General features: G+C 53.7%; 1 protein-coding gene across 1 annotated transcript in view; it reads left to right on the top strand.

Moving 5' to 3' along the window:
- CHST8 (carbohydrate sulfotransferase 8) overlaps window positions 1-23,988 on the top strand; it is a 121,420-nt gene that overhangs the window by 42,283 nt on the left and 55,149 nt on the right. The window contains exon 2 of the mRNA XM_060000681.1: window positions 13,240-13,455. Coding sequence (XP_059856664.1) covers window positions 13,326-13,455 — 130 coding nt within the window. The 5' untranslated portion in view covers window positions 13,240-13,325. The remainder of the gene's footprint in view (window positions 1-13,239; window positions 13,456-23,988) is intronic.

The raw sequence follows: 23,988 nt of genomic DNA, 5'->3' as shown, positions 1-23,988 counted from the left end.
TGAAATTTTTAATTATGGCTTCCGTGCCTGGCTTAATTACTTGCGTATGGTTCTACAAGTGAGGAGAGGATGCCTGCATGCAGCGCTGCTCCTCAGCCCCGCGTTTGACTTTAATTAAAGGCAGAACCTGAGGTCTTTCCATCGCTAATGATCATGGAAAATTAGCTTCCAGTTCCCAGGGGTCGCCAGAGTGATGCACCCTGAGGCGGAAAGGGACGGAGTGGGGAGAGTGGGAGGCACAGCACAGATGGCCTTTCTGGGCTGCCACCCCTGAGCACTGCCCCCCGCAGCCCACCCTCCCGCCACCTTCCCTCCGGGCCCTGCAGAAAAGGGAGCCTTGTTCTCCTCTGCCAGGAAGGAGGCCTGACCCCAGGCAGCAGCTGGGGGTGCGGGAGCACCGCTGATCTGGGAGCGAGGGCTGCTGTGGTCTGTGTCCTGGTGGCCAGGAGCTGGGAACGGCCTGGGCTGCAGCTGGAGTGCTCCCTGCTGGTGGTCACAGGGCAGAGGGGTGGGAGGTTCTGGAACCGCCACACAGGGGCACACACACGCACACGCATCCACTCACACACACATGTCCACTTACACGCTCACCCAGGCCAGGCACACATACCCGGCCCTTCACCCACTCAATCCACAGGATGGAATCACAGAGACACGTCTGCACGGTCACACACATGTGTGCACACATGTAGTTATAGACGCTTCCACGCATGAGCTGAGGGCCCTCTTAGGACCTTCCTTGCTCTCACTGTCCCTCAAGCTCTCACCAAGGCCAGTATCTGCTTGGGAGCCAGCAGGCCAGAGCTGCGGGCAGGGTGTGGCTTAGAGAGGGCTCCCGAGAGCGGCAGAGCAGCCCTGACCACCTCCCCACTGACCGACACAGGTCTGTGCTGGCGTGTACCTGGCATGTGGCTTCCTTGGTCACAGTCAGGGTTAGTTCCAGGGCTCAACAGGAGGAGTGGTGGAGAGCACGTCCTTTGGACTTAGACCTGAATTCAAGTCTGACTCCACCACTTCCTAGCAGTGTGGCCTTGGGTAAGTTATTCAGCCTCTCTAAGTCTGTTTCCTCATCTGTAAAATGGGGGTTATACTTGTTCATGTGGCTTTTATATGGAGCAAAGGAGATAATTGTGCAGTGAGCTCAGTGGCCAGCTCTGCATCACCCCTCCCCAGCTCGTACCCTAGTCTCTGGGTTTGGGAGGGATGGACCCCACCCTCAGCTCCAGGGAGGCCAGTTCCATCCCACTGGCTCCAGGAACCCAGGCCTGCATCCACCAACAGAAGGCATTCCCCCAGCCCCAGAGGTGCCATTGTCTTGGGATCCAGCTGGGGACGGGGCTCCCTCTGTCCTGCTGGATGTAACGAGGATGCCTGTGAGCTGGACCGCGGCTCAGCCATCGCACAACCGTGAAGGAGCCGTCTGAGGATAAAACCTGCCTGAGGACAGAGGAGTAGAGCCACAGGAAGGACCTGGGTCCTGGTGACACCATGAAACTTCGGGATTCCCACCGAGCTGGGTTTTCTATTGCTCACCTCCAAACACATGCTGGTTGTCACAGGACTCATGGCAAACGCTTAGTCTGACACTGCACACAGTTGATGGCAACCACCGAACCAGGCAAGAGCTGGTCTCCTGGCAACACCCCAGCTCCTTCCTGTCCCACCGAGGACGCTGCCCTATGGGTGGGGGTTGAGCCTTCCGCCCCAGGAGCTGTATTCCTTTGCCGGGGCTGCCATAACAGAGTACCACAGATGAGGAGGGCGCTTAAACAACCGAAAAATACTGTCTCACCATTCTGGAGTGTAGACGTCTGCGATCAAGGTATTTGCAGGGTTGGTTCCTTCTGGGCGTGGTGAAGGAGAATCTGTTCCAGACCTCTCCGCGAGCTTCTGAGGGATTTCTGGCAGTCTTTGGCATCTCATGACTTGTAGATCTCTGCCTTTATCCTCCCAGGACATTCTCCTTGTGTGCATGTCTGTGTCCAGATTTCCCCTTTTCATAAGAACATCAGCCCTATTAGATTAGGGGCTCACCTACTCCAGTGTGACCTCATCTTAATTAATTACCTCTGCGATGACCCTGTTTCCAAGTAAGGTCACATTCTGAGGTACTGGGGATTAGGGCTTCAGCATATGAATTTGGGGGGACACAATTCAACCCATAACAGGTGCATACGAGTGTGTGTGTGTGTGTGTGTGTGTGTGTGACTGCTGGGTTGGGATACTGTGTCACTACTCCCCTGTCCTACCACAGTGACTGTCCTCCAGGTGGAGACAGATGCCCTGGGCTGGAAGGCCCTGTTTCTGCGTGAGTGCCATCTGGTTACAGAGCTGTAGGAAGCAGCTCCTGACCAGCGAGGCTGCTGCAGTCTCACTCCACTTCAGCTGACTCACAAGCTTTCTCTCCCCTCAGATGATTTTGCACAAAAATTCCTTGAACTGTTAGGCATCATTTTTATCCAGAGGTTGGGCGCTTTTCCCCAATCCAGGCTATAATTTTCATGGCAGGACTGGCAATGGGTGGACCCCGGGCCAAATCCAACTTGGACATGAGTTTTTATTGGGTCAAGTCGGTTTTTAAAATGTACATTACTTACCAATGTAAGAATCAGGAAATATCAAGTTAAAAATCCAGGTTTTCAAACCAGAAAATCTGAAGGTCTGGATCTGCTACCAAGGGTTACTTTAAAAGAATTTTCACATTAAAATGTCTTACGGTTATTATAGGACAGGGCTGCTTTAAACAAGTGTTCACTGAAGACCATCGATTGGCCAGTCTGAGTCTCGTCATAAAAATGTGTTTTTGCACCTGTGTCTTCCTGTTTTCAGCAACCACGTAAAAAGTCAAGGCTCAAGTGACCCTTTGCATGCAGAGTGGTATAGGGCACAACGTGGGGCCTGTGTTGATGCCATTCTGTTTTCAGATGCTCCCAGCTCACTGGGTGTTGCCCACCACTCCAGCCTGGCAAACATGCCATAGAGTGCCATGTCCAGGGATCATAAAGGTTTAAACCCTTTTCTACCTGTGTCCTTGAAGCTGAAAGATGAGAACATCCAGGACGCAGGGCAGCAGAAAAGAGGCTGCAGGCTCAGGGAGAGGAAAACCAGAACCCCTCCCTCTGCCTTGTATGTTGTTCAGGGTAAGCAGAGAAGTCAGCAGAACTGTTTGGAGAGAAGGGCAAGACCAACCATGGAGAGCACGTGCCCTGCAGGGAAGGGACTGGGACTCAGAAGCTCACCCCAACTGCCCTGAGTCTCTTTCCTCCACCCCAGGACAGCATCCCATCACAGCAGGAATCTTCACAAATAGCCCTGTGTGGTATCAGTCCACCTGGGACTGACTGACTGGTTGGGAAAACTGAAGCTCAGAGATGTAAAATGATGATCCCCAAAGTCTCCCAGGGAGAAAATTTAGTGCTGAGAGTAGCACACACTCAGAGCCCAGTGGTCTTTTCTCTACACTAACTTCTCACTCTTACCTGTGTTGGAGGAAAGCCCAGGGGCTCTTTGGATGCCTCTCACCCAGCCTGGGGGCTGTCAGGGAATGGTGAGAGATGAGACCGGATACTCACTTGCCTTGTGGGACATGCTGAGACATTTAAACTTGGACTATTCGGCAACGGGGTGCCCTCAGACGGTTTTGAAAAGGGAGGGACAGCACATGCACTGCCAGAAGTGGTGTGGAGGTGGGGAGCTGTCCCGGACCCCGGTGCTGAATCAGCCACACTGAGGGGCTGGAAAAGATAGACAGGACAGGAGCAGGGGACCAAGTGTACAGTTGGATGTCGGGGGAGAGGGAAGGGAGGGGAGGTTGGTCCTAAATTTATGTCTTTCCAGCCCTATGGTGAAAAGGCATTGAGGGGGAGGAGACTTGAGATACAGGAAGTCAAGTGGAAGGAGACATGAGGCAGAGTCTCATGGAGAAGGCAGGCTTCTACCTCATGCATAGCTGCTCATTAGGACTTCCAGGTCACTCACAGCCTTGGCCCCATCTTGATAGCCTGAGAGAGACCCACTTCTCCACGGAACAGTCAGGACAGAGACAACTTGGTTATTCTGCCATATCCTTAGTCTTTGAGCCCTTAGATCGGAAGGAACCAGCAGCCTGTTCTGAGAAGAGCTCCAGGGGAAATCATGCTGGACTAGTAGGAATCATGAATGTGGCGGTCAGCCTTGGCACCAGCTTAGAAAGGCCAGCCTGCTCCCACAGGACACCCAGGGCACACCTGCTGGGCTCCACATGACCTCAACTCAAAGCGCCCAGCCGGCCTTAGTGTACAAGCATCCTTTCCCTTCCTCCCTCCTCCTCCTAGCCTTTCATCACTCACTACACATTGCCCGAATACCTCCTCTGTGCCAGGCACTTTTGGCAGCTGGGAGCACAAAAGCAAGTCCTCTGGGGCTTCCTTGCGCCAGCCGCAGGGAGAGGGATTCCCTGGAAGGAAGCCAAGCCTCCTAGCCATTCTCTACTCCTTGGAGTCTGTGGATTCAGTTTGCAACTAGAGGCAGCTGCACTCTGCCAGGGCCCAGGGCATTCTGGGTTTACTCATACACTCCTTTCTGTTCATATTATACCCCAACTTTCAATTTTGAGAAGTAAATATGCAATTTTTTCCTCCCTGTAATTTTCCCTGCTGTGGCTGTGGATTTCAAAGCAGCTGGAAAGTGTGAGTAGCTCAGTGCTTTCTAAAAGTAAAAGGAGGCCGTGCGGCTTCGTACGTCGTCTGCTGCGCTTCGCAAGATGCAGAGGCTCTACTGTGGGGAGATGCTCTCCAGGCTGTACCGTCAGGGGAACTTTTAACCCAGATAATCCACGTCCCCGCCTACCATTAGCAATGAGTTAATTGCCAAGAAGTAAGCGTGTGTGTGCACCCAGACACATGCATGCGTGTTGCAGGGATGTTAGTCGTGCGCGTTGCAGGTGAAACAAAGGTATCTGCTTACGCAGTCAAACTTTCTGCATGTTCCTCTGGAGACTTTCAAACCTTCGTGCCTCCGTAATTGAAGGTCAGGATAATCTGATCTACGCTTTTGTTTGGAAGAAGCAAGACAAACAGATCTGGGATGGCTTATTTACCGTGTAACCTTGACAGTCTCTCTGGGTCTTAATTTTATCATCTGTAAAACAGAGCAGTGGACTTGGAGATGTGCTGCCTGGATCCCCTTCCAGGAAGGACTCACTGACCACCCGCGGGACAGGTGGTCAGCCGTCAGCTCCTTAGGGATCTGCAGCAAACTGCCTTATCCCGGGTCATGCCCTTCCCTGGGCACCCCACATCCAGCTACTGAGTAAGGTAGAGGCATCCAGGCAGAGCCATTTCTGCCTGCTGCAGGGTGCTCTGACCGCCAACACCTACTCCAGAGTTCCCATCCAGGCTATGTTGGACCTGAAACCCTGACCGACTTCTGCTCACTCCCCCTTCCTCCCTTTTCCCTTCATAGATGTTGAGCCTTGATAAACATCTTGTACCCCAAACTCCATCACAGCATCTCCTTATAGAAAACCAAAGCCTGTGACAAATAGGGATAAAGATTTTCACTTCAAGAGGTTATTGTGTGAAAGCTAAATGAGATGTTTATGTGGTATCCCACATAGTGCCTGGAACGTTCGCTAACAAAGCATGACAAATGTCTGTTCCTTTTCCGTTTCCCCTAAAAACTGTGACACTAAGTCCCATTCCAGGCCTTGAGCATTTGTTCATAGCCTGTGCTCTGTAATATCGGTTTGGATAAAGACCAGAGGGGAAAGTGGCCCTGAAAGTTTGTCCCAGCTGCTAAGTTTGAGAACCTGGCAGAGGACTCTGGAGCCAACCTTGTCCCTGTGAAGTTCAGTATCCATGGATCACATCAGCCCTCTTCAACGTCCCTCACTGAAAAGAAATCGAGCATGCAAATACTCTTTTATCATTGATTATGATAAAAGAGTATTATCCAGGGGGAGATTCATGAAAGAGCCGGAAGTACATTGAAATTCAATATGGTTTTAGTCCAAATCAATATTAATAATTGTTTGCATTTTCAAAGTGCAATTTGCAACCGAAAAATACACAAAGATCAACCAGTAGTTGCTAACACATCAAATTTTCCCGTTAAAGGCATAGTCCCTTGCCTATAAAATGTTTCTTATTCAACAGAGGATGGCGCTAATCCGTGAAAATGGTTATCTGTTATTTACGTGCACAACATTAGAATGGGCTTCCATTATGCGTGAGCTGAAAGGCCGGTACCTTTTCTTTTTAAGTTCTTGATTTTTTTAATTAAACTTTTTATTTCAAAATAATTATAGATTAACATACAGTTGTAAGAAGTAATACAGAGAAATACTGTGTACCCTTTATCCTGTTTCCCCCAATAGTAACATCTTGTAAAACTACAGTCCAATATCACAGTGAGAACGTTGACATCGATACAGTCGAGACAGAGGACATTTCCATCACCACAAGGACGCCTCATGCTGCCCCTTTTACATTGTTTAAGAATTAAAGATTTTTAAATGACAAAGTTGACCATGGATACAGTGGGATTCAAATCATTAGCCCTGTTTAGATTTCTGCCTTAAAATGATTTTTATCATTAGGTGAGACACTGTCCCAACTGGGCTCAGTGGGTTCAAACATAGAGCAGTGGTAACCTAGGTAGAGAGTGGACCCAGGAGAGACTCGCGTCAACCACCCAGGCCTCAGGAGTAGATCAGAAAGAACCTGAGAACACATTTTTCAGTTGGACACTTGCATCAGCGTCCCTTGCCCCCTCAAATAAGGACAGAGTTATCTCGAAGAGAAACAGCTTGGCAGCTTTGGTCCATAGGGGCACAGCACTGACCCAGATTTGTGGCAAGGGATAGCCAGCAGTTGTGGGTGAGGGACCTGAAAGTGGCCTCACGCAGATAAAATTCCCAAGGTGCCTTTCTGTTCTCCAGGATAGGTGTTTGTCTCACTCCAGAGCTGCAAGGAATTTGGAAACTCACCTATAGTGCATATTTCGGACGCATCTTGATTTCAAGGTTAGGAAAATCAAGCCCTGAGGGTCAACAGTTAATTGGAGGGGCAGCCAGGCCCAGAACCTGAGCTCCACTCTGAGCCTTGTGTCCATCCCATGACATCTGGTCGCTTGTGTGGGGGCTGCCTGGGTTCGTAAACTTAGTTCCTCTATGTCCTGGTCATGTTTCACACAGGCGTGAACTTGACCGTTCTGGTCCTCCTCAGCTTCTGGGCCCACACCCAGTCACCTGTGGGATGAGCAAAATGATAACATAGTGATTTCTGCTCAGTTTGCTTTCATTGATTTTTTTTTAGTGCAGTAAAATTACTATCCTTACTGTTATTTATATACATAATAGAAAACTTACCATTTTAACCATTTTTAAGTCCAGAGGCAGTAACTACATTCACATTGTTGTGTAGCCATCACCACTCTGCATCTCCAGGACTTTTTTCATTTTTCCCAACTGAAAGTCTGTACCCATTAATTAATAATGCCCCATTCCTCCCTCCCTCCCCTGCAGCCCCTGGTAACCACTATTCTACTTCCTGTCTCTGAATTTGACTACATGGAATCGTACAGTATTTGTCCTATTGTCACTGGCTTCTTTCACGTAGCATAACGTCCTCAAGGTTCATCCATGTTACACCATGTGTTGCTTTCATTGGCTTTTGATCAACACGTTCAACCTCCAGTTTTGTCTGGGAGTTTCCTGTCATCCTACTGTGTTTTAAAGGTTTGGGAATCATCCATTTTACAGCCTCTAACTTACTTGTATATTTGCTTGTGCACGTGTTGTGTGTGTTAATACACGTGTATATATAGAAAGAGAGTCGTCACTTACCTCTACAAGTAGACGAGTCTTCAAGCCCCATGATTGGAAACCTGCCCCACCAACATGAGGATCCTGGTGGTGCGTGTGCCTTGGGTGTTTGGGAGCTGTCAGGTTCCATTGGGCTCCCTGGTGGAGCTCAGTTCCTTGTCTCTTCTTCAGTCATAGGATTGGACTACTCATTGGACCTGATTCCAAGCCAGACCTGATCGAAACAAACCCACAGCTCCCTGAAACATAAGTGACCTTTTTAAAATTCCAGGTTCATGGAGTGCCTCTCTCCGGATGGCCCAATCACCTCTGTCTATGAACTCAGGCGCGTTCAACATGCAGCGAAGTTTATCGATCACCTGTGCCAGGCACTGTGCTAAGTGCTGGGAGTACAGAGATGAGCAAAGAGTCTGAAACAGGCATGTGAATGCTCTCCACACAGTGGGGGAAGGGCTGTAACTGAGGTACACATGCTCACAAGATTGGAGGTACAGCCAGGGCAGGGGTGGGGAGGGACTCAGTTTTTCTACCTGTAGAATTACTACTCCACGACCCTGTTCCATTGTCATAAAACACCCTGAAAATATAAGACGTTCTGGGCAGAGATGATACCCAGAGTAGCAGTGGAAGGCACTGCAGCCTGTGACACCTTGGCCAGGCTCTCAGGACCCTCTTGCTGTTCATCTTCCGTTCATCCTCTTTGTATGCGCAGTGGTGGGAAGCTGGGCTGTGGTGTTCCTAGTGGGGCAGTGGGGATATGGCTTGGGGCTGTTTGAGCCTGATTTATGCCTCGGCCTTCACCTTAGTGTCCCCTTTCCCTCCCCCTGCAGAGAGCATGGGGGATTGGAAGGACTCCCTGCCTTGTAACAGGGGATGCATATCAGGTGAATTGCTTCCCCCAGGAATGGGGTGCTGTCGTGCCTACTTGGGTGTGCCAAGGCTGGGCCCTGGCCATTTCAGGACCCAGGTCAGCGCGCACACACACACACACACACACACACACACACACACACAGGTGGCAGCGGAGGGGCAGGAGTCTGCAGCCCGACCTCAGAGTCTCAGCACTTGCAGCCATTTGTCATCCTCACAGAGCATTGCAACTTTACGCCTAGGCATAAAAACTGGAGGGACTCGTCCCAGAGTTTGCTGCTGCTTCCACCACTGCCGTGAGAGCAGTTATAATTAGCTGGAGGATTTTAAGGACCTGAAATCAAGAAGAACCCCATCTCAGAAGTAAGCAGGAGCCACACACATGGAAGAACTCGTCTGACAAAACAGATGGAGGTGGTGTTCTCAGGGGACTGGGCTGTGTGCTTTGTTTCAGCAAAGAGCAAATGAGTTACTGAGGCCAGGAGGCTGAGGAGGGAAGCCGGGAGGTGAGCCCCAGCGCCAGCCTCGGTGCGGGGCAGAGCTGGAGGCGCAGCCCTCTCTGCTGCCCTGGCAGAACGCTTGGTGCCGGGTTCAAGGTGACGGCAGTGCCTGGCTCCATTCTCCTCAAGTTGCCATAGCAGCCTGTCTCCCGATGAGCAGCTTCTCCTGGAACCCTCAGCCAGGAGGGACGTCATTCTTCGCTCCTGCTTCGCTTCTGCCGGTTAGGGAAGGAGACTGACTAGACAGAGAACTTTCCTGGGCCCGGGGTCTGCACACCAAGTGAGTGCCCCCGGTGGGCATGTGGCTGGATGCATCCTGCTGCCTCCAGCGGGACACAGCGTCCTCTGGGTGACTGGGGCGAGTGTCTGGGCCTTGGAGCCTCCACAGCCAACTGTGTCCTTGGAGCCGTCCGTCCGTCTGCCTGCCGGCCCTTCGCCACTGGAGGTGCGTGTGTTTTGTTGGCTGAATTCCCAAGTCCTTGCTTGTGCCCTGAAGTGAATTTTCTAGAGACGAATTTTTAAATCAGATAAATAAGGAAATAGGAGAAATCCTTGGCCCTGCCCTGTGTCCCAGGAGGTGTTTACAAGATTAATTGGATTTCTTTTTCTTACTGTAAAAATTGGTGGTGTCATTCAGGCCTCAGGGAGAGAAGCCGCTGGGAGCGCTAGGAATTGGGAGAAGGGCAGGACCTTCTGAAAACTCAGCGGGCTGTTTATTTTTCTTGCCTCCCCCCTCCCCCTTCCACCCCCAGCTATTTGAATTTTCTTATTGTCTGTTGGCCTTGGAAGGGAAGCAGGGAAGTAGGGGAGGCTTTTCCACTTGTTGTCAGAGCCGAGGGTGATGCAGCGCGTGCGGAGGATGCACCAGTCCTCCCAGCTGGGGGCGGAGGCCGGTGAATGTGTTTATGGGCCCCCGGGCAGCCCGGCCCCAGCCTGTGGTAGAGTGTGGTGACCCCTTCCCAGGCAGCAGCTCAACTCCCTGGAGAGGGAGACAGCCTTTGGACAGCTCTCCCCACGGCCTTGAAAATAACGTGTGACTTTGAAGACAAGGACCCTCACGGGAACAGTAGTGGATCAGATGTGCACACCCTCTGGAGTGTCTGGTGGTCTGCTGGTGACCTCTCAGCTACCTCCCTTTAAAGGAAGGACGTTCCTGTGGATAATGTGATGTTGGCCCCCTCCTGGGGCACTGAAGACCCAGCCAGACTGCGAACTCGTCTCCCAGGAGGGGAGGCATGCTAACCTTTGATTCTTGTTTACGTGGAGCAGGGAGTTAGCCAATCAGATGGTCTCTCAGTGAGAGCCCCCACTGGGAGGAGTGCCGCGGGGGGGGGGGGGGGGGGTGTGGTGGCGGGGGCGGGGGAAGGCTGGGGTCTGAGGCTTAAGGGCTGGGTCTGGGCAGGGGAAGCCAAACACAACTCTAACACCAGCTTCCCTGGGCTGGTGGGGGAAGGGGCTTATATTCTCTTGGGGGCCAACAAAAAAAAGAGTCACTGAAATGAGACACTTGAATGGTTGACGCTCCTGCCACAGTGAAGGTGCAGGTCCTGGGGCTGTGTTCTCTTCTCCCCCAGATTTGGGGGCGGGGATGTGGTCCTCATCTTGGCTCCAGGCACATGGGCTGCTGGAGCCTGGCTCCACTGGGCAGACTTGGTTTGGGCAGGTTCAGAAACAAGCGAGGACAGGTCGTGGCTGCAGGACAAGGGGAATCGATACTGGCTTGAACGGCGACAGTGTGACAGATTAGGAAGAAAAAGGGACTGACCAGCTCTCTGTACTCACTTCTGCAGGGCCAGCCACTGTACAGACAGTGCGATGACGATCACATGTGCGTCTGAGTCCCCTTTTCTCATCCAATAGAGTCTCTGGGTCGAGATCAGGCAGCTCTTTATTAGCTGTTTAACCGGGCCGCTGTGTACACTGGCCATCAATTTGCCATCCTGTCGTCCCGCCTTCCTCTCTCCTTCCCTCTCCGCCTCCTTAGATCAGATCAGCCTCCTGGCCTCGTGTCTGACTCTGCAGGCCGGTGTGGCTGCAGGAGGTGTGCCAACACCACGGCCAGCATAAGCTGGGTGTCCTTACAGCTGCGGCCTTGCTTATAGGCTTACCCGGTGGGTCCTGCACTCAGGGCCTGTCTTCACTGAGGGAAGGGCCTGGGAGACCACAGGGTGCCGGGCATGCTGTGGGCAGCGCTGAGAGTGGCCTCGTCCTTTCCCGGAGCCTGGGGCCTGCGCTCTCGCATCTGTGTCTTTGCAGGATGATGAGCCAGGTCCCCAGGACAGTCCCATCTGGGGCAGCCGTGGAGGGGTAGGCCACAGCCCCTTCACGAGGGGCTTCAGGGTCTGAGCCTTTGGGGACACGTGGCTACCCATTTTCACCCACCGCAAGCCCAGGGTGGGAGTGTCCCTGGTGACGGCGGGAAGCAGCCATCTTTCTCTGCGGCAGCGGCCACTGCAGCGAGGTCAGGGCCAGCTGGAACCCCAGAGCCAACTCCAGAGGCAAACCGAGCCCGGCTCAGCGCTGCCTCCCAGACATAAAAGCTGGGAGGCCGTGGGAAACCCCTGCTCGGGCCAGCCCAGAGAGCCCAGCATTCACGCACGTTCCCGTGCGTGGAGGCCTGGAGCAGGTTAATTAAAGTTAACTGAGTGAAAAAATAATTACAGAGACTGTAGAGGGGAGAAATCTAAACCTGCAGTTTAACTCTCCTCAGCCTCAGAGCTTTGCTGAGCACCGTCTAGTCCTTGGGAATCTGTCTGGGCAGAGGAGGGAGGGGCTTCTCTTAGTATCATTTCCTGCTTCGCGCCCCCCAGGTTGGATGCAGAGGGGGAAGAGTTAGGGTTTCCTCCCCCAGCACCTGGGTGCCAGGTCGCAGATGGGTTCCCTGACCAAGGTATCGCACCAAGGAGACCCTGGGCAGGGGCCATCCTTGTGCCGAGCAGCACATCTGGTCTGGGGCCCCATCAGCCACCCAGCTGTGCTCTCGGAGGCCGCTGGAATCTGCCCCCCTGGCCTCAGCCTCCCTCGGGCACTACCCTGTGCCAGGGAGGGGCAAGTTCCCAAGGGCTCCTTGGGTGGAAAGAGGGTGGTATCCCTGGGCCCGGGCGGGTAGGACCCAGTGAAGGTAAGGGGACCCTAGGCCAGGGATCGAACCCACGCCCCCTGCAGTGGAAGCATGGAGTCTTAACCACTGGACCACCAGGGAAGTCCTGGGGTACCCCCATCTTGACCCACAGCCTGGCCCAACCGATGTCACTTGGTTGGTACTGGTGTATTTGCAATTTCTTCTACTTCAGGAGGAACAAGGGTTGGGACAAGCCACGCAGGCATGCTCTGGGTCTGCAGCGGCCAGAGCAGTGGGGGTCCATCTGCAGGGACACAGCCTCTGAGCCTGGGGTCTGCCAGATCTGGGTCTGGCTGCCCCGTCTCAGCTCCAGGCCCCAGGGCTTTGAGAGCAGGGACAACCGTGATCTGGCCAGAGCTTCAGCTCCTGCGGGTGTGACTGTCCAGTGGAGCCTCGATCCCACCAGCCCATCCTTCAGTCTGTCAGGGAGGGAAAGCTCTGGCTGGCGGGGGTGGGGAGTCACTCAGTCCCTGACATCCTCTGGGCCTGGGAGGCTCCTTCTCCAAGCCTCCAGTTCCATGGAGACCCTTGTCCCCAGCACCCTGTAAACAGGAGCCAGGGCAGAGAGAGACCCAAGAGCTTTTCTGTCCACCAGGCCAGTTGCGAGGGAGAAGGACCCAGATTCCTGCCTGGACATTGCAGGGGTGTGACCGCTGTCCCCAGCTGTGGGTGTTGGGGCTCCATCCTGGGCTCCCCTGGGCAGGAACTGGGCAGTGTCTCTCTCCATGGTTTCTCTAGGGGTACAGATACAGGAGACCCTGGCAGGAAGCTGGTGTCTCGGCCACAGGTGGTGACCGGGCTTCCCTTCACCTCCTTGGGCTTGAAAACGTGAAAGGGACGCACCTGAGTAAGGGTGGAGGGATCCAGGATTACGCTGGTCAAGTTCAGCGACGGGGGCCCTGGGCCTCAGTGATGGACCGTCTTTCTCCTCTGCTGCTCCATAGACCGTGGCCTGATGGACACCTGGTGTGGACGATGAGGGAAGAACGCGCCTCCCACACCCGAGAGGTGACCCCAGAGCGAGCCCCGGATGGCCCCGCGAGCAGGAACGATGCGGCTGGCCTGCATGTTCTCGTCCATCCTGCTGTTTGGAGCCGCGGGCCTCCTCCTCTTCATCAGCCTGCAGGACCCCACAGAGCTCGCCCTCCAGCAGGTGCCAGGTGAGCCCTCACTCTCCGCCCCGCCGTCTGCTGCCCCGGCTTTCCCGCTCGAGGCGCAGGTCTCCACGCTGCTCTGGTGCCAAGGCAGGGGTCCTGGCCGCAGGGTGGGCACACAGTGTCTGTTGTCAGACCACCAGCCCCAGGGTTCTGGCCTGTGCACTCTTCTGGGGAAGGACAGCCAGGCTGCCCATCGCTCAGCTGCTCCCTGCCTTTGGTGAAACCCAGATTTAAGGAGGATTCTGCCACCTGTCGGGGCCTCTTCCACGTAGTCTCGGACACCCGAAGATGAATGCCTTCTCCCTGAGCCCGGGCCTCCCAAATGGGACTCTGATTCTCTGCCCAGCCCCGGGGACCCCTCAAATTCAGGGAGGTCGGGGTACCTCCTGGCTTTGTGAAACTGAGGTGGCTCCTGCTGGCCCCCCACCTGCTTCCTCCTGACACACTGAAGGGAAGCACCCTCCCTGACTCAGAGGTGGGGTGGCAGTGAGGGGAGAGCAGGAAGGATGGTTCTGGAACCTCAGGGTGGACAGGATGTGGAGAGGGGAGCTCAGGCCAGGCCCCTCTTGCTGGGACACAGAGAGCACGGCAGGGCTGGAGGGCATCCAGCTCGGGGCCACGGCCAAGGATCACTCTGCTCTGGGGTGAGAGGAGAGCGTGGTTGCCAGGCCCGAGCACCAGCATTTCCCAGCAGTGGTCCCAGAGGCCTTGTTAGGGGAGAGTCCGTGATGACAGCCCTCTGCTCCAGGACACGAACAGAATGAGAGAGGTGTGCAGGCTGGGGAGTTAGGCAGAGGGATTCCTGTGCCGTCCCTGCCCGCAGCCCGTAGCACAGGAGCGCGGGACATGGCGCGGGGGCCCCTGGCCCTGAGTGTGGAGGGCTCTCAGGCCTGCAGCCTCCCCGCCCAGCACCCCCTCAGCCATGGCTCACACGCTCAGGGCAACCCGCACCCGGGCTCAGACTGGGGGCCTGTAGGCAACACGCGGAAAGGCAGAAGAAGCACAGGGAGGCCAGAGCTGGGGCCCTGGGCCTGGCAGCTGCTCTCAGGGGCCCTGGTGGGAGAGGCTGATGCGTTGATTCTCTCATCACAGAGTCAGCTAGAGGCAGCCCAGGCGCTGGGTCTGCAGGAGACAGTGGGTGAGTCAGTGGGGCTGACTCACGCTTGGGCCGGACCCTCCTAGCGGGTGGCTGTCGAAGGGGGTCTGGCTGCTTCCTGGCTTCTGGAGAAGCAAAAGCAGGGGCCCATGACCGAGTTGGTCCTCTGCAGAGACTTTGCAGCCCCACGTGAGCCCCAGAGTGGCCGGCTCACTGTGTCAGTGTAACCGGGCTCCACAGGCAGTGCCCGCGGGGACACTAAGAGTTGGTCTCTGCAGTTGCGGGTTATATATGCAGAAGCGAGCTCCCAAAGAAGGGCCCTCAGACAGGGCTCGGGGTTAATGGCACCGTGTGTCCTCGGCACAGGTCATGGTGAGTATGTGTGGTTGGAGCACACGTGGGCAGGACATCTGCGTTCTATGGGACGAGCCTGGGAGAGAAGGCATGAGTGCGTCTGCGTTCTATGGGACGAGCCTGGGAGAGAAGGCATGAGTGCGTCTGTGGTGTCCACCCGTGTATCCCAGCCGTGGTGTCCTCTGGAGACAGGTGTTATTTTCCTGGGTGGACTCAGGGTCTGGTGGCCACGACACACCCCCTCACACCGTGCTGTAGCAGCTGGCAACGCACAGCCCTTGCCCCTCATCCTTCTGCAGACGTGGCTTCCTGTCCCTCCCGCCAGCCAGCACTGCCTTGCACAGCCCCCCCAGTGCGTGCACGTGCGGATCTCCTTGATTACTGGTGGGGTGGGAGCCCACCGGATGGCTGGGGTTTCTGGGGTGGGCTGGAGTGGTGAGCAGGAGGGGAGCGTGGAGCCTCAGCCGGCAGGGCGTGTAGGATGGCAGGAAGCGGAGGTTCCCCTCCCGCTGCAGCCGGGGATGGCAAAGGCCTGGCAGACCCAGGCAAGGTGCACACCTGGGTCTTGGGCTCCCTTCCTCGGGCTGTAGATGGAGCTGGACCACCCCCTCGCCACATGCCAGGTGACGGGCAACCTGGATGTTCTACGGAAATCACCTCAAACGCAGTCATAAAACCTTAAGTAATGCTTACATTACTTTCCCTGAGCAAAGTGTTCCTGACACAGGCTGTTTGTGTTGATTTGTTGCTATTCATTTATTCTTTCCCTGTACTTCTCACAGCAGCCTAATTGTGATTCGGTACCAAGAAAGCAATATCAAAGTAATTTTCCACAACATTAGTTACAATTTTCTTCTGATCTTTCAAGTGAAACAGTCCCATCCTGTTGGCTTCTTTGAGCATAAACCTTGATTACATTTATCTGTCGGAAACCAGTACTTACGAAGTGTATGTATCGAGTTGCATGGGTGGGTGGCCCCAAGGGCCCTGGACAAGTCAGGATTTCTACCCACGGGAGGTGTGGCTGTGTGGGGTCTGCCCCGTCATCTGGATCAGGCAAGGCCAATGGTGGGGGGCACCTTCGGAGGAAATTCCACACAGGCTGCTCTGGCTTTCCCAGCAGCAGAAACTTCCCTGGGAACGGAGTGTCTGGTACCCGCTGTTGTTGGCACTGATCAAGGTGGAAGGGGGAGGGTGGGCAGGTGAAGATCCAGAAACAAGCTTGAGAAGGCGGGCAGAGCCTGTAGTTGTTTGTGGTCCCTTGGGGTCGGGGGTGTCCTTCAGATTTCTCCCATGCAGCTACCAGCTGTTAAAAGCACCTGAGCTTCTCAGAGACCAGTCAGCAAATCTCACCTGGTTTGCTCATTAGATGCCGTCCTATGGGGCTGCCAGCTTTTGTAAACCAAGCGATATTTTCCAAAATGTTTGCTATATTTTATTTATTTATTTATTTTTTGTGGTACGCGGGCCTCTCACTGTTGTGGCCTCTTCCGTTGCGGAGCACAGGCTCCGGACGCGCAGACTCAGCGGCCATGGCTCACGGGCCCAGCCGCTCCGCGGCACGTGGGATCTTCCTGGACCGGGGTACGAACCCGCGTCCCCTGCATCGGCAGGCGGACTCTCAACCACTGCGCCACCAGGGAAGCCCTGTTTGCTATATTTTAAATCAAACCTCCTGGAACATAAATCACTGCCGGTTAACCTACCTTCATTCTAAGATTAGATTTTCTTGGGTATCAGAATCCACCTATCCTACTATTTTTCAGTCTCCAATACTGCCAGGCCCTGAGGCCTCAGGAAACTCACTTCTTGACCCAGGAGACTACACTTGCCCCTTCCTTAAGTGGAAGAGAGCAGACGAGAACCGGGAATAACACATCCCGACGTGCTGGCCCTGGGGGTACAAATGGTGCTCTCCACGTGTGTGTTTGGACACACTGACTTTTTATGAGCTGCCTGTCTTTATTATGAACGTTGTATTATGGAGAGCTTGGAACACACACAAAGGTAGGTTAGCATAGTGCAATGAACCCCATGCACCCAACACCCAGTAGCCTCAAGAGGGCCCCATCCACAGCCCCATCCACTTCTCTCCTTTTGAAGCGTATACCATATGGCCTGTCAATTCAGCCATCAATTTTTTTTTTAAATTTCTATTGGAATATAGTTGATTTACAATGTGGGGTTAGTTTCTGCTCTACAGCAAAGTGAATCAGTTATACACATACACATATATCCAGTCTTTCTTTTTTTTTTTTTAAATTATTTTTGGCCACGCCACACCTCATGCAGGATCTTAGTTCCCCGACCAGGGATCAGACTCATGCCCCTTGCAGGGGAAGCACAGAGTCTTAACCACTGGACCACCGGGGAGGTCCCTATCCACTATTTTTTAGATTCTTTTCCCACGTAGGTCATTACAGAGTATTGAGTAGAGTTCCCTGTGCCATACAGTAGGTTCTTATTTTATCTACTTTATATATAGTGGTGTGTATATGTCAATCCCAATCTCCCAATTTATCCCTCCCCTCCTTGCCCCGCTTTACCCCCGGTAACCATAAAGCCATAACTATTTCAATATATTTCTCAGTTTAAAAGATAAGAACGCTTTTTTTTTTTTTAACATTCAACAGTTCTTTAATCTCACCACATGACCAGTGTTCACATTTCTAGTGGGCCCACAAATACCATAAGTACCTTTATTTCCAATTTGTTTTATCCAGTATCCAGATAAGGCCCACATGTCGCAGTGGGTGGATGAGTCGTTTAGGTCTGTCTCAGTCTATAAGAGGCCACCTTTATTTCTCTCTTGCTGTTTATTGGAGGAAACTGGGTCGCAGGTCCTGTGAGTCTCCCACAGCTGGGGTTTTTGCTGATTGTGCCTGTTTGGTGTAGCTCAGCACAGCCTTCTGCTCTTTGTATTCCCTATAAATTAAGTAAATTCAGCAGCTTGATCGGATGCAGGTTTGGTTTCTTTTTCTTTCTTTCTTTTTTTTTGGCAAGAATTCACGTGTGGTCCTATATTCTTCCGTTGGGAGACGCACATCTGCCCTGCTTTCTTTTGGTATGTCAGTTAGCCACTGACCCTGTACCTAGACCGTCCATTCATTTGGGGCTGTACAACGCGATGTTCTTTTTTTTAAAATTATTTATTTTTGGCTGTGTTGGGTCTTCGTTGCTGCGCGCGGGCTTTCTCTAGCTGCGGCGAGTGGGGGCTACTCTTTGTTCATTGTGGTGCGTGGGCTTCTCATTACGGTGGCTTCTCTTGTTGCGGAGCACGGGCTCTAGGCACGCAGGCTTCAGTAGTTGTGGCTCGCGGGCTCTAGAGCACAGGCTCAGTAGTTGTGGCGCACGGGCTTAGTTGCTCCGCGGCATGTGGGATCTTCCTGGACCAGGTATCGAACCTGTGTCCCCTGCATGGGCAGGCCGATTCTTAACCACTGCGCCGCTAGGCAAGTCCAGCGATGTTCTTTTTTTTTTTTTTTTTTAATTTTTTAATTTATTTTTTTAAATTGAAGTATAGTTGATTTTAATTTATTTCTTTAAATTGAAGTATAGTTGATTTACAATGTTATGTTAATTACTGCTGCACGACAGAGTGATTCAGTTATACATATATATACATTCTTTTTTTAAAATATTCTTTTCCATTATGGTTTATCACAGGATATTGAATATAGCTCTCTGTGCTATACAGGAGAACCATTCTGTACATAAAAGCTTACATCTGCTAACCCCAACCTCCCACTCCATCCGTCCCCCAGCCCCTCCCCTGTGATGTTCTAATCATTATCATTCCTTCTTCATTCTTTTAAGTGGGATGGATTTTGTTTTAATGGGATGAGGCGAAGCGTTGTTAGTGACCCGTGAAGCCAAGGTGAACAGTGGATTGATTGGCTTGTTCATTGATATATTTTAAAATGTGACCTTACGATACAGATTCTGTTGCCGGCACACTACAGGTAGGTTGTTTTGTTTTTTTGTTTTTTTTTAACGTTTGGTTTTGGCAGAGTGGATTTTCTTAGAGTGAGCCGCCCCACGTTTTAGTGGAGTAGCTCTTTACTTTCCCCAAAGCCATGTGGTTGTGATGGGGGGCGTCTCTGGGGACTGAGGCCAGTGCTGGGGTGCCGACGGAAAAAGGCAGCCACAGTGATGGCTCAGCGGCCCCGAGTGCAGACAGGACAGCCTCTGATGACTTGTTGGTCCATAGCCAGGCCCCAGGGCATTCCTTCCAGGGCATCCAGAAATAATAATAATAACAAAAGTTTACCATGTGCCAGGTCTTGTGCTAAGCCCTTTACGTGTTTTAATGCATGTAATTCTTACAATAAATGAGGTCCTGAGACTTACAGGATGGACACGCAGAAAACACTGATGGGGGCTAACGCTCCCAGCCACTCACTGCGTGCCCACCACTAAGACAAGCACTTCACAAGTACTTAGCACTCATTTAATACTTTCGGAACCCCCTGAGTTAAGTACTATTACACCATTTGACAGACAAGACTCCTGAGGTGAGAGAGGTTACGAGCTGTGCCCAGGGCCATAAAGGTTTGGGCTTCAGAGCCCGGATTCATCCTTAGGCAGCCGGCTGTTGCCCACGGCACCTACTGCCTTCCCAACAGCAGTGATGCTCACTCGGTCTGGCCTGTCTGGTCCCAGAGCAAAACCTGGCAGAGAGAAGAGCGTGGATCAAAGAGGCCTGAGAGAATGTGCGTGCGAAGAGCTCCCAGTGCATTAGGGGCTGGAGTGAGACCCGGGGATCCAGACTAGTGGCTGAAGACACAGCCAGGCGCTGGGCCCCCTGAGCCCTTGGAAGACTGCAAAGAGCGAGCCTTTGCAGGCTCAGCAGGAAAGCTCTGGGGATTCTGAGGGTGCAGTGGCCACCGGAGAGCCCACTCCAGTGACTGCATGTCGTGGACCTGTGGGCAGAGGGGGAGAACACAAGTATAAGGAGAGTGGCTGGGAGGGGTTGAGGGAGACTGGAAGAGATGGCAAGGCCTGGGGCAGGCAGGCAGGGACTGGAGAGGGTGGGTCAGGGCCATCGTGGGGCGGCAACCCCAGAGTTGGTGACCGCATGGGTGAGAGGACGAGGAGGGTGAGGAAGGCAGCCGTCAGGGTTCAGGGTGACTCTAGCGCAGAGTGTCTGTCTCTGCTAGGTGGGGGTTAGGGTGCCACTCACCGAGGCAGACACTTCAGACAGGGAGTGGTCAGAGGAGGGAGCTGGAGACCACATGTTCTATTTTGGGCAGATGGCATCTGAGATGCTGGGCAGGGTGTGTGCAGTTGCACTGTGACTCCTCCATCCAGGGTTCCAGACTCACAGGTCACAAGAACAGGCGAGAAAAGCAGGAAGCTCCCAGCCTGCCCATCCCTCCTCCACCTGCATCTTCATTCACACAGGTCACACACTCACGCCTTCGCTCTCACACACCCGAGGGCAAGGTCCTGGCTGGAGGAGTCGGAGGGCTTCCTGGAGGAGGGGAGCTGTGGATTGCTTGTTGGCCTTCTCCAGGGCACAAGAGGTGACGAGATGCTGACCTCCAGCAGAAGCAGTGACGTGGATTTGGATGAGACTCAGTGGGAGCCCGTGGTCTCTCTCCAGAGTGCATGATGCTAAGTATTGTGCCCAGTATCTCACAGTTAGAAATTAACAGAGCCGGAATTGACTCAAAAATTGACAGAGCTCCTGCTTTGGTCCCCTGGAGGCAGGGCTGTGTTGGCTGGAGAGAGCGTGGCCCTCACTCTCGGTTCCATGGTTACCAGGGACACATGGCCCTGCCTGTGCCCATGTGCGGGGGTCAATGTCAGAGGGTTTGTCTTGTTCCTACAATGACTGTCTTTGCCCAGGTGTGACCCCTTGTAGCCCTGAGACACCACCAGGCCAAAAGCCCTGGGTGAGCCAGGGCCACAGGGGTAACTGCTGAGACGCTCTCAACAGCTCACCCACGTGAGGGTGATGGAGTAACCAGAAGCGTGGTGGCCGTCCCTCCTCCCCCTTGTCTGGGCAAGGTGGCCTTGGGGTAGGGGCAGCCTGCTGGAGCTGGTATGCCTAAACCCACACTCCTTCCCGGGCCAGGGGAGCCAGCCCCTCCAGTTTCCATGGAGCTGTCTGCTTTGCCCAGGCAGGTGGGTTTTACTAGAATCCTGTCGAGTCTGTCTCCTGAAACCTTTTTCGAACAGCACTGTGGAACATCATATATATTTCCTACAACCCTTGTGAAACTGACACCTCCTTGTTGTGACTGTGAATATCAGAAGTGACATGTAATTGCAGTGATCCGTCCTGTTAAGTAGCTGGCAATATATCATTGCAAAATCAGCAGGGCTGGGACTCTCAGAACCCAGTGTTTCTAAACAACGCACCTGCAAGCGTGTGTGTTCAAGCTCTCTTCACCAAACGCCGCCCAGGGCTCACGAAGGCTGCCTCACCTGCCTCGCCTCGCCTTTCTATGACCACAGCAAAGAAAATTTAACTCTGGTTAAAGCCACCCAGTGAGTTTTCGGTTCTCTGGAATGCCCACTCCTTGTCACGGAACGCACTGGGTTCTCAAAGTCAGGGCTGCGGTCAGGATGCTTGTAGCAGTGCTCCTTCCAAGTGTGGCCCTGGGGCTTCCTGTCCCCCCCTTTCCTCTACTCCAGAGTGGCTTTGTGGGGGGTTCTTTCTGGTGCCACAGGGTGAGCAGTGTGCTGGGCCGGGCCAGCCATCACTGTGCCAGCCTAGGGAAGGACACTGGTGGGGTCAGTGTGGACGATTGGATGGTTGGGGACCGGGGGTGGCTAGAGCCCATGGCACGATGGCTGAGCCCCGCCTCGGTCGGGTGGGAGCGTTGAGGCAGGGCCTGCACATTTCGAGGGCACTATTCACACTGTGTTCTATGCTAACTCCAGGGTAGGGTTGATTTCAACTGTGGTGTGAAGGGCGCCCCCTGGAGTTGTGCAGAGGACAGTACTGATGGAGGGGCAGACATGGGACCTCCACGGCAATTGGACAATGAGTGCCAGAAAGGGGGGCCATGTCAGAACACACAGCCCTCAAGTGTGGGCACCAGAGCCCAGGGGGGCTGGTAGGCCCCAGGGGTGCTGGTTTTAGAGCCTTCTCTGAAGTCTGCTTTGGGGGGAGGACCCTCACAGAGCCCTCCCTGGGACGCCCTGACCTCAGGGGTGTCCACTGCGGGCCCGTCTTCAGTGGAAGTTTCTCTGCCCCCATCCTCTCTCACCTGAGACACCGCCCTGGCCTGCAGCCAGCCCCCTGGCATCTGCTTCTCTGCTGTGGCCCCCATTTCCTGGGTTCCTCCCTCCCCACTGCAGAAGACGCCCTGGAGGTCTCCAGCTGGAGCCTCACCTTTCCTTTGGTGCGTTCGAATATGCTAAGTGAAAAATAATGAGCATGTAGGAGCTAATAACAGGAATCACCTAATTAAATTAGGAAACAGACATCTTATCACTGTAATCTGAAAACTGATATTAATAGAAAATGGTCCCAGCATTGTTATGCTAAATGTTCCTACGGGTGGGGAAATTAAAAAGGAGAGCAGAACGGAAAATGGGGACAATCGTATCCAATAAGAGCAAGACATGTTTTGAAGGAACTAAAGAAAATGCTAAAAATAGAATACAGGATCACTGTGAGGCTCTAATGAAGTGATGGACAAAGGTGCCTTTGAAAACCACAGAGCTCCACACACGTGTACGATGATAATTTTTTAAATGAGACAATGTAATTAAGCTTCAGCGTGCATGAAACCTAGTAATAGTTATCGTTTATTGGCGCCAGGCACTGTCTCGGGTGCCTTTATTTCATCTTCCTTCACCCAGTGAGACGCAGGCATCCCCGTCCTCAACTTACATTCAGAGAGGTTAGGTCAGTTGCCCGAAGTCCCACAGCCAGAGTGGCCGGAGCTGGGATTCGAACCCAGATCTGCCTGCTTGCAAAGCCCTTTGCCCTCCTCACCTGTTGCTGCTGGTTAATGTCAGGGTCAGCAGTTCCTGTATTTTCTGTTTTTCCACCGTCTCCTCAAAGGGCATTTCTTGCCGACACCCAGCAGATTTCTTGGCAGCCAGACTCCCCGCCCCAACCCCAAGGTTCCTCTGGCGTCTTGGTTAATAAAACCCACACAAAGACACCTTCTGAAATTACAGTGCAGCTGGGAAACTGGGGCTCCCATTGTGTCCGGGTCTGGGCGGGGCTGAGCGGCCGAGCTGGGCTGGCGGTTCCGATGCTCATGCCAACCCCGGAAGCCCCGGTTTCAGGTTGTGTCTCCACAGCAGCTGATTGTTCCCCCCCGCCCCCCGCCAAGCCCCCTCCTGGGAGGTGAATCAGGCTCTGTTCACCTGCGATGTGAGTCATGACTCCGGGAGCCCAGAGCGGGGCTCAGGTGTGGGGTGACCCCTTTCCCATCTGCCCGGCCCAGAATGAATAGGAGGGATCCAGGGAGGAGGACGAGGGCTCAAGATCTGTGTGTGAGATGCCCCAGAAGTACCTCGTCTGGGCCACCGTGGGGAGAGCACCTGGGCCGGCATTAGCAGGGACAAGCACCCCGTACCTCCCCACCTCTGTGCCCATGCACCAACCAGGCATCTTCAGTGGGGGGATGGAGGGGGAGTCAGTCACCTGACATCAGAGCCAGGCCCCCCACTCAGCCCAGAAGCTCTGCCAGGGAGAGCAGGACAGGGCGAGACTTCAATCCCAAAGTGGCACAGGGCTCTGGGGGTGGCCTCCTGCCTGGCTTGCCTCCCCACTCAGCCCCACTTGGTCTGCAGTCTCAGGGCTCTGGGAGAGAGGCTAGGGAGACAGTGAATCTCACCGCCACCTTGGGGAAGGGTCCGGTCGGGTCCTAACATGTGCTTATCTAGGCCCTGCTAACCTTCCAGAAGTCCTAGGTTGCTAATGTGGGCAGCAGAGAAGTGGTTCTCTGCCAGGACCTGATCTAAGGACAAGGCTGTTGCTACGACTGCCATCCTTCTCCGTAGCTGGTTCTTGTTTTTTTAAACCCCCAAAATGTCATGGTTGTAGTTATGACAACAGAAGTGCTGGAGGCTGATTCTGGAGGCCGATGCGGGTCCGTGGTGAGGTGGGCCGATCA

The sequence above is a fragment of the Delphinus delphis genome, chromosome 20 (assembly GCF_949987515.2).
Source record: "Delphinus delphis chromosome 20, mDelDel1.2, whole genome shotgun sequence".
Taxonomy (NCBI): Eukaryota; Metazoa; Chordata; class Mammalia; order Artiodactyla; family Delphinidae; genus Delphinus; species Delphinus delphis.
Note: the sequence above shows the minus strand (reverse complement) of the source record. Positions and strands in the feature narration are given on the sequence as shown.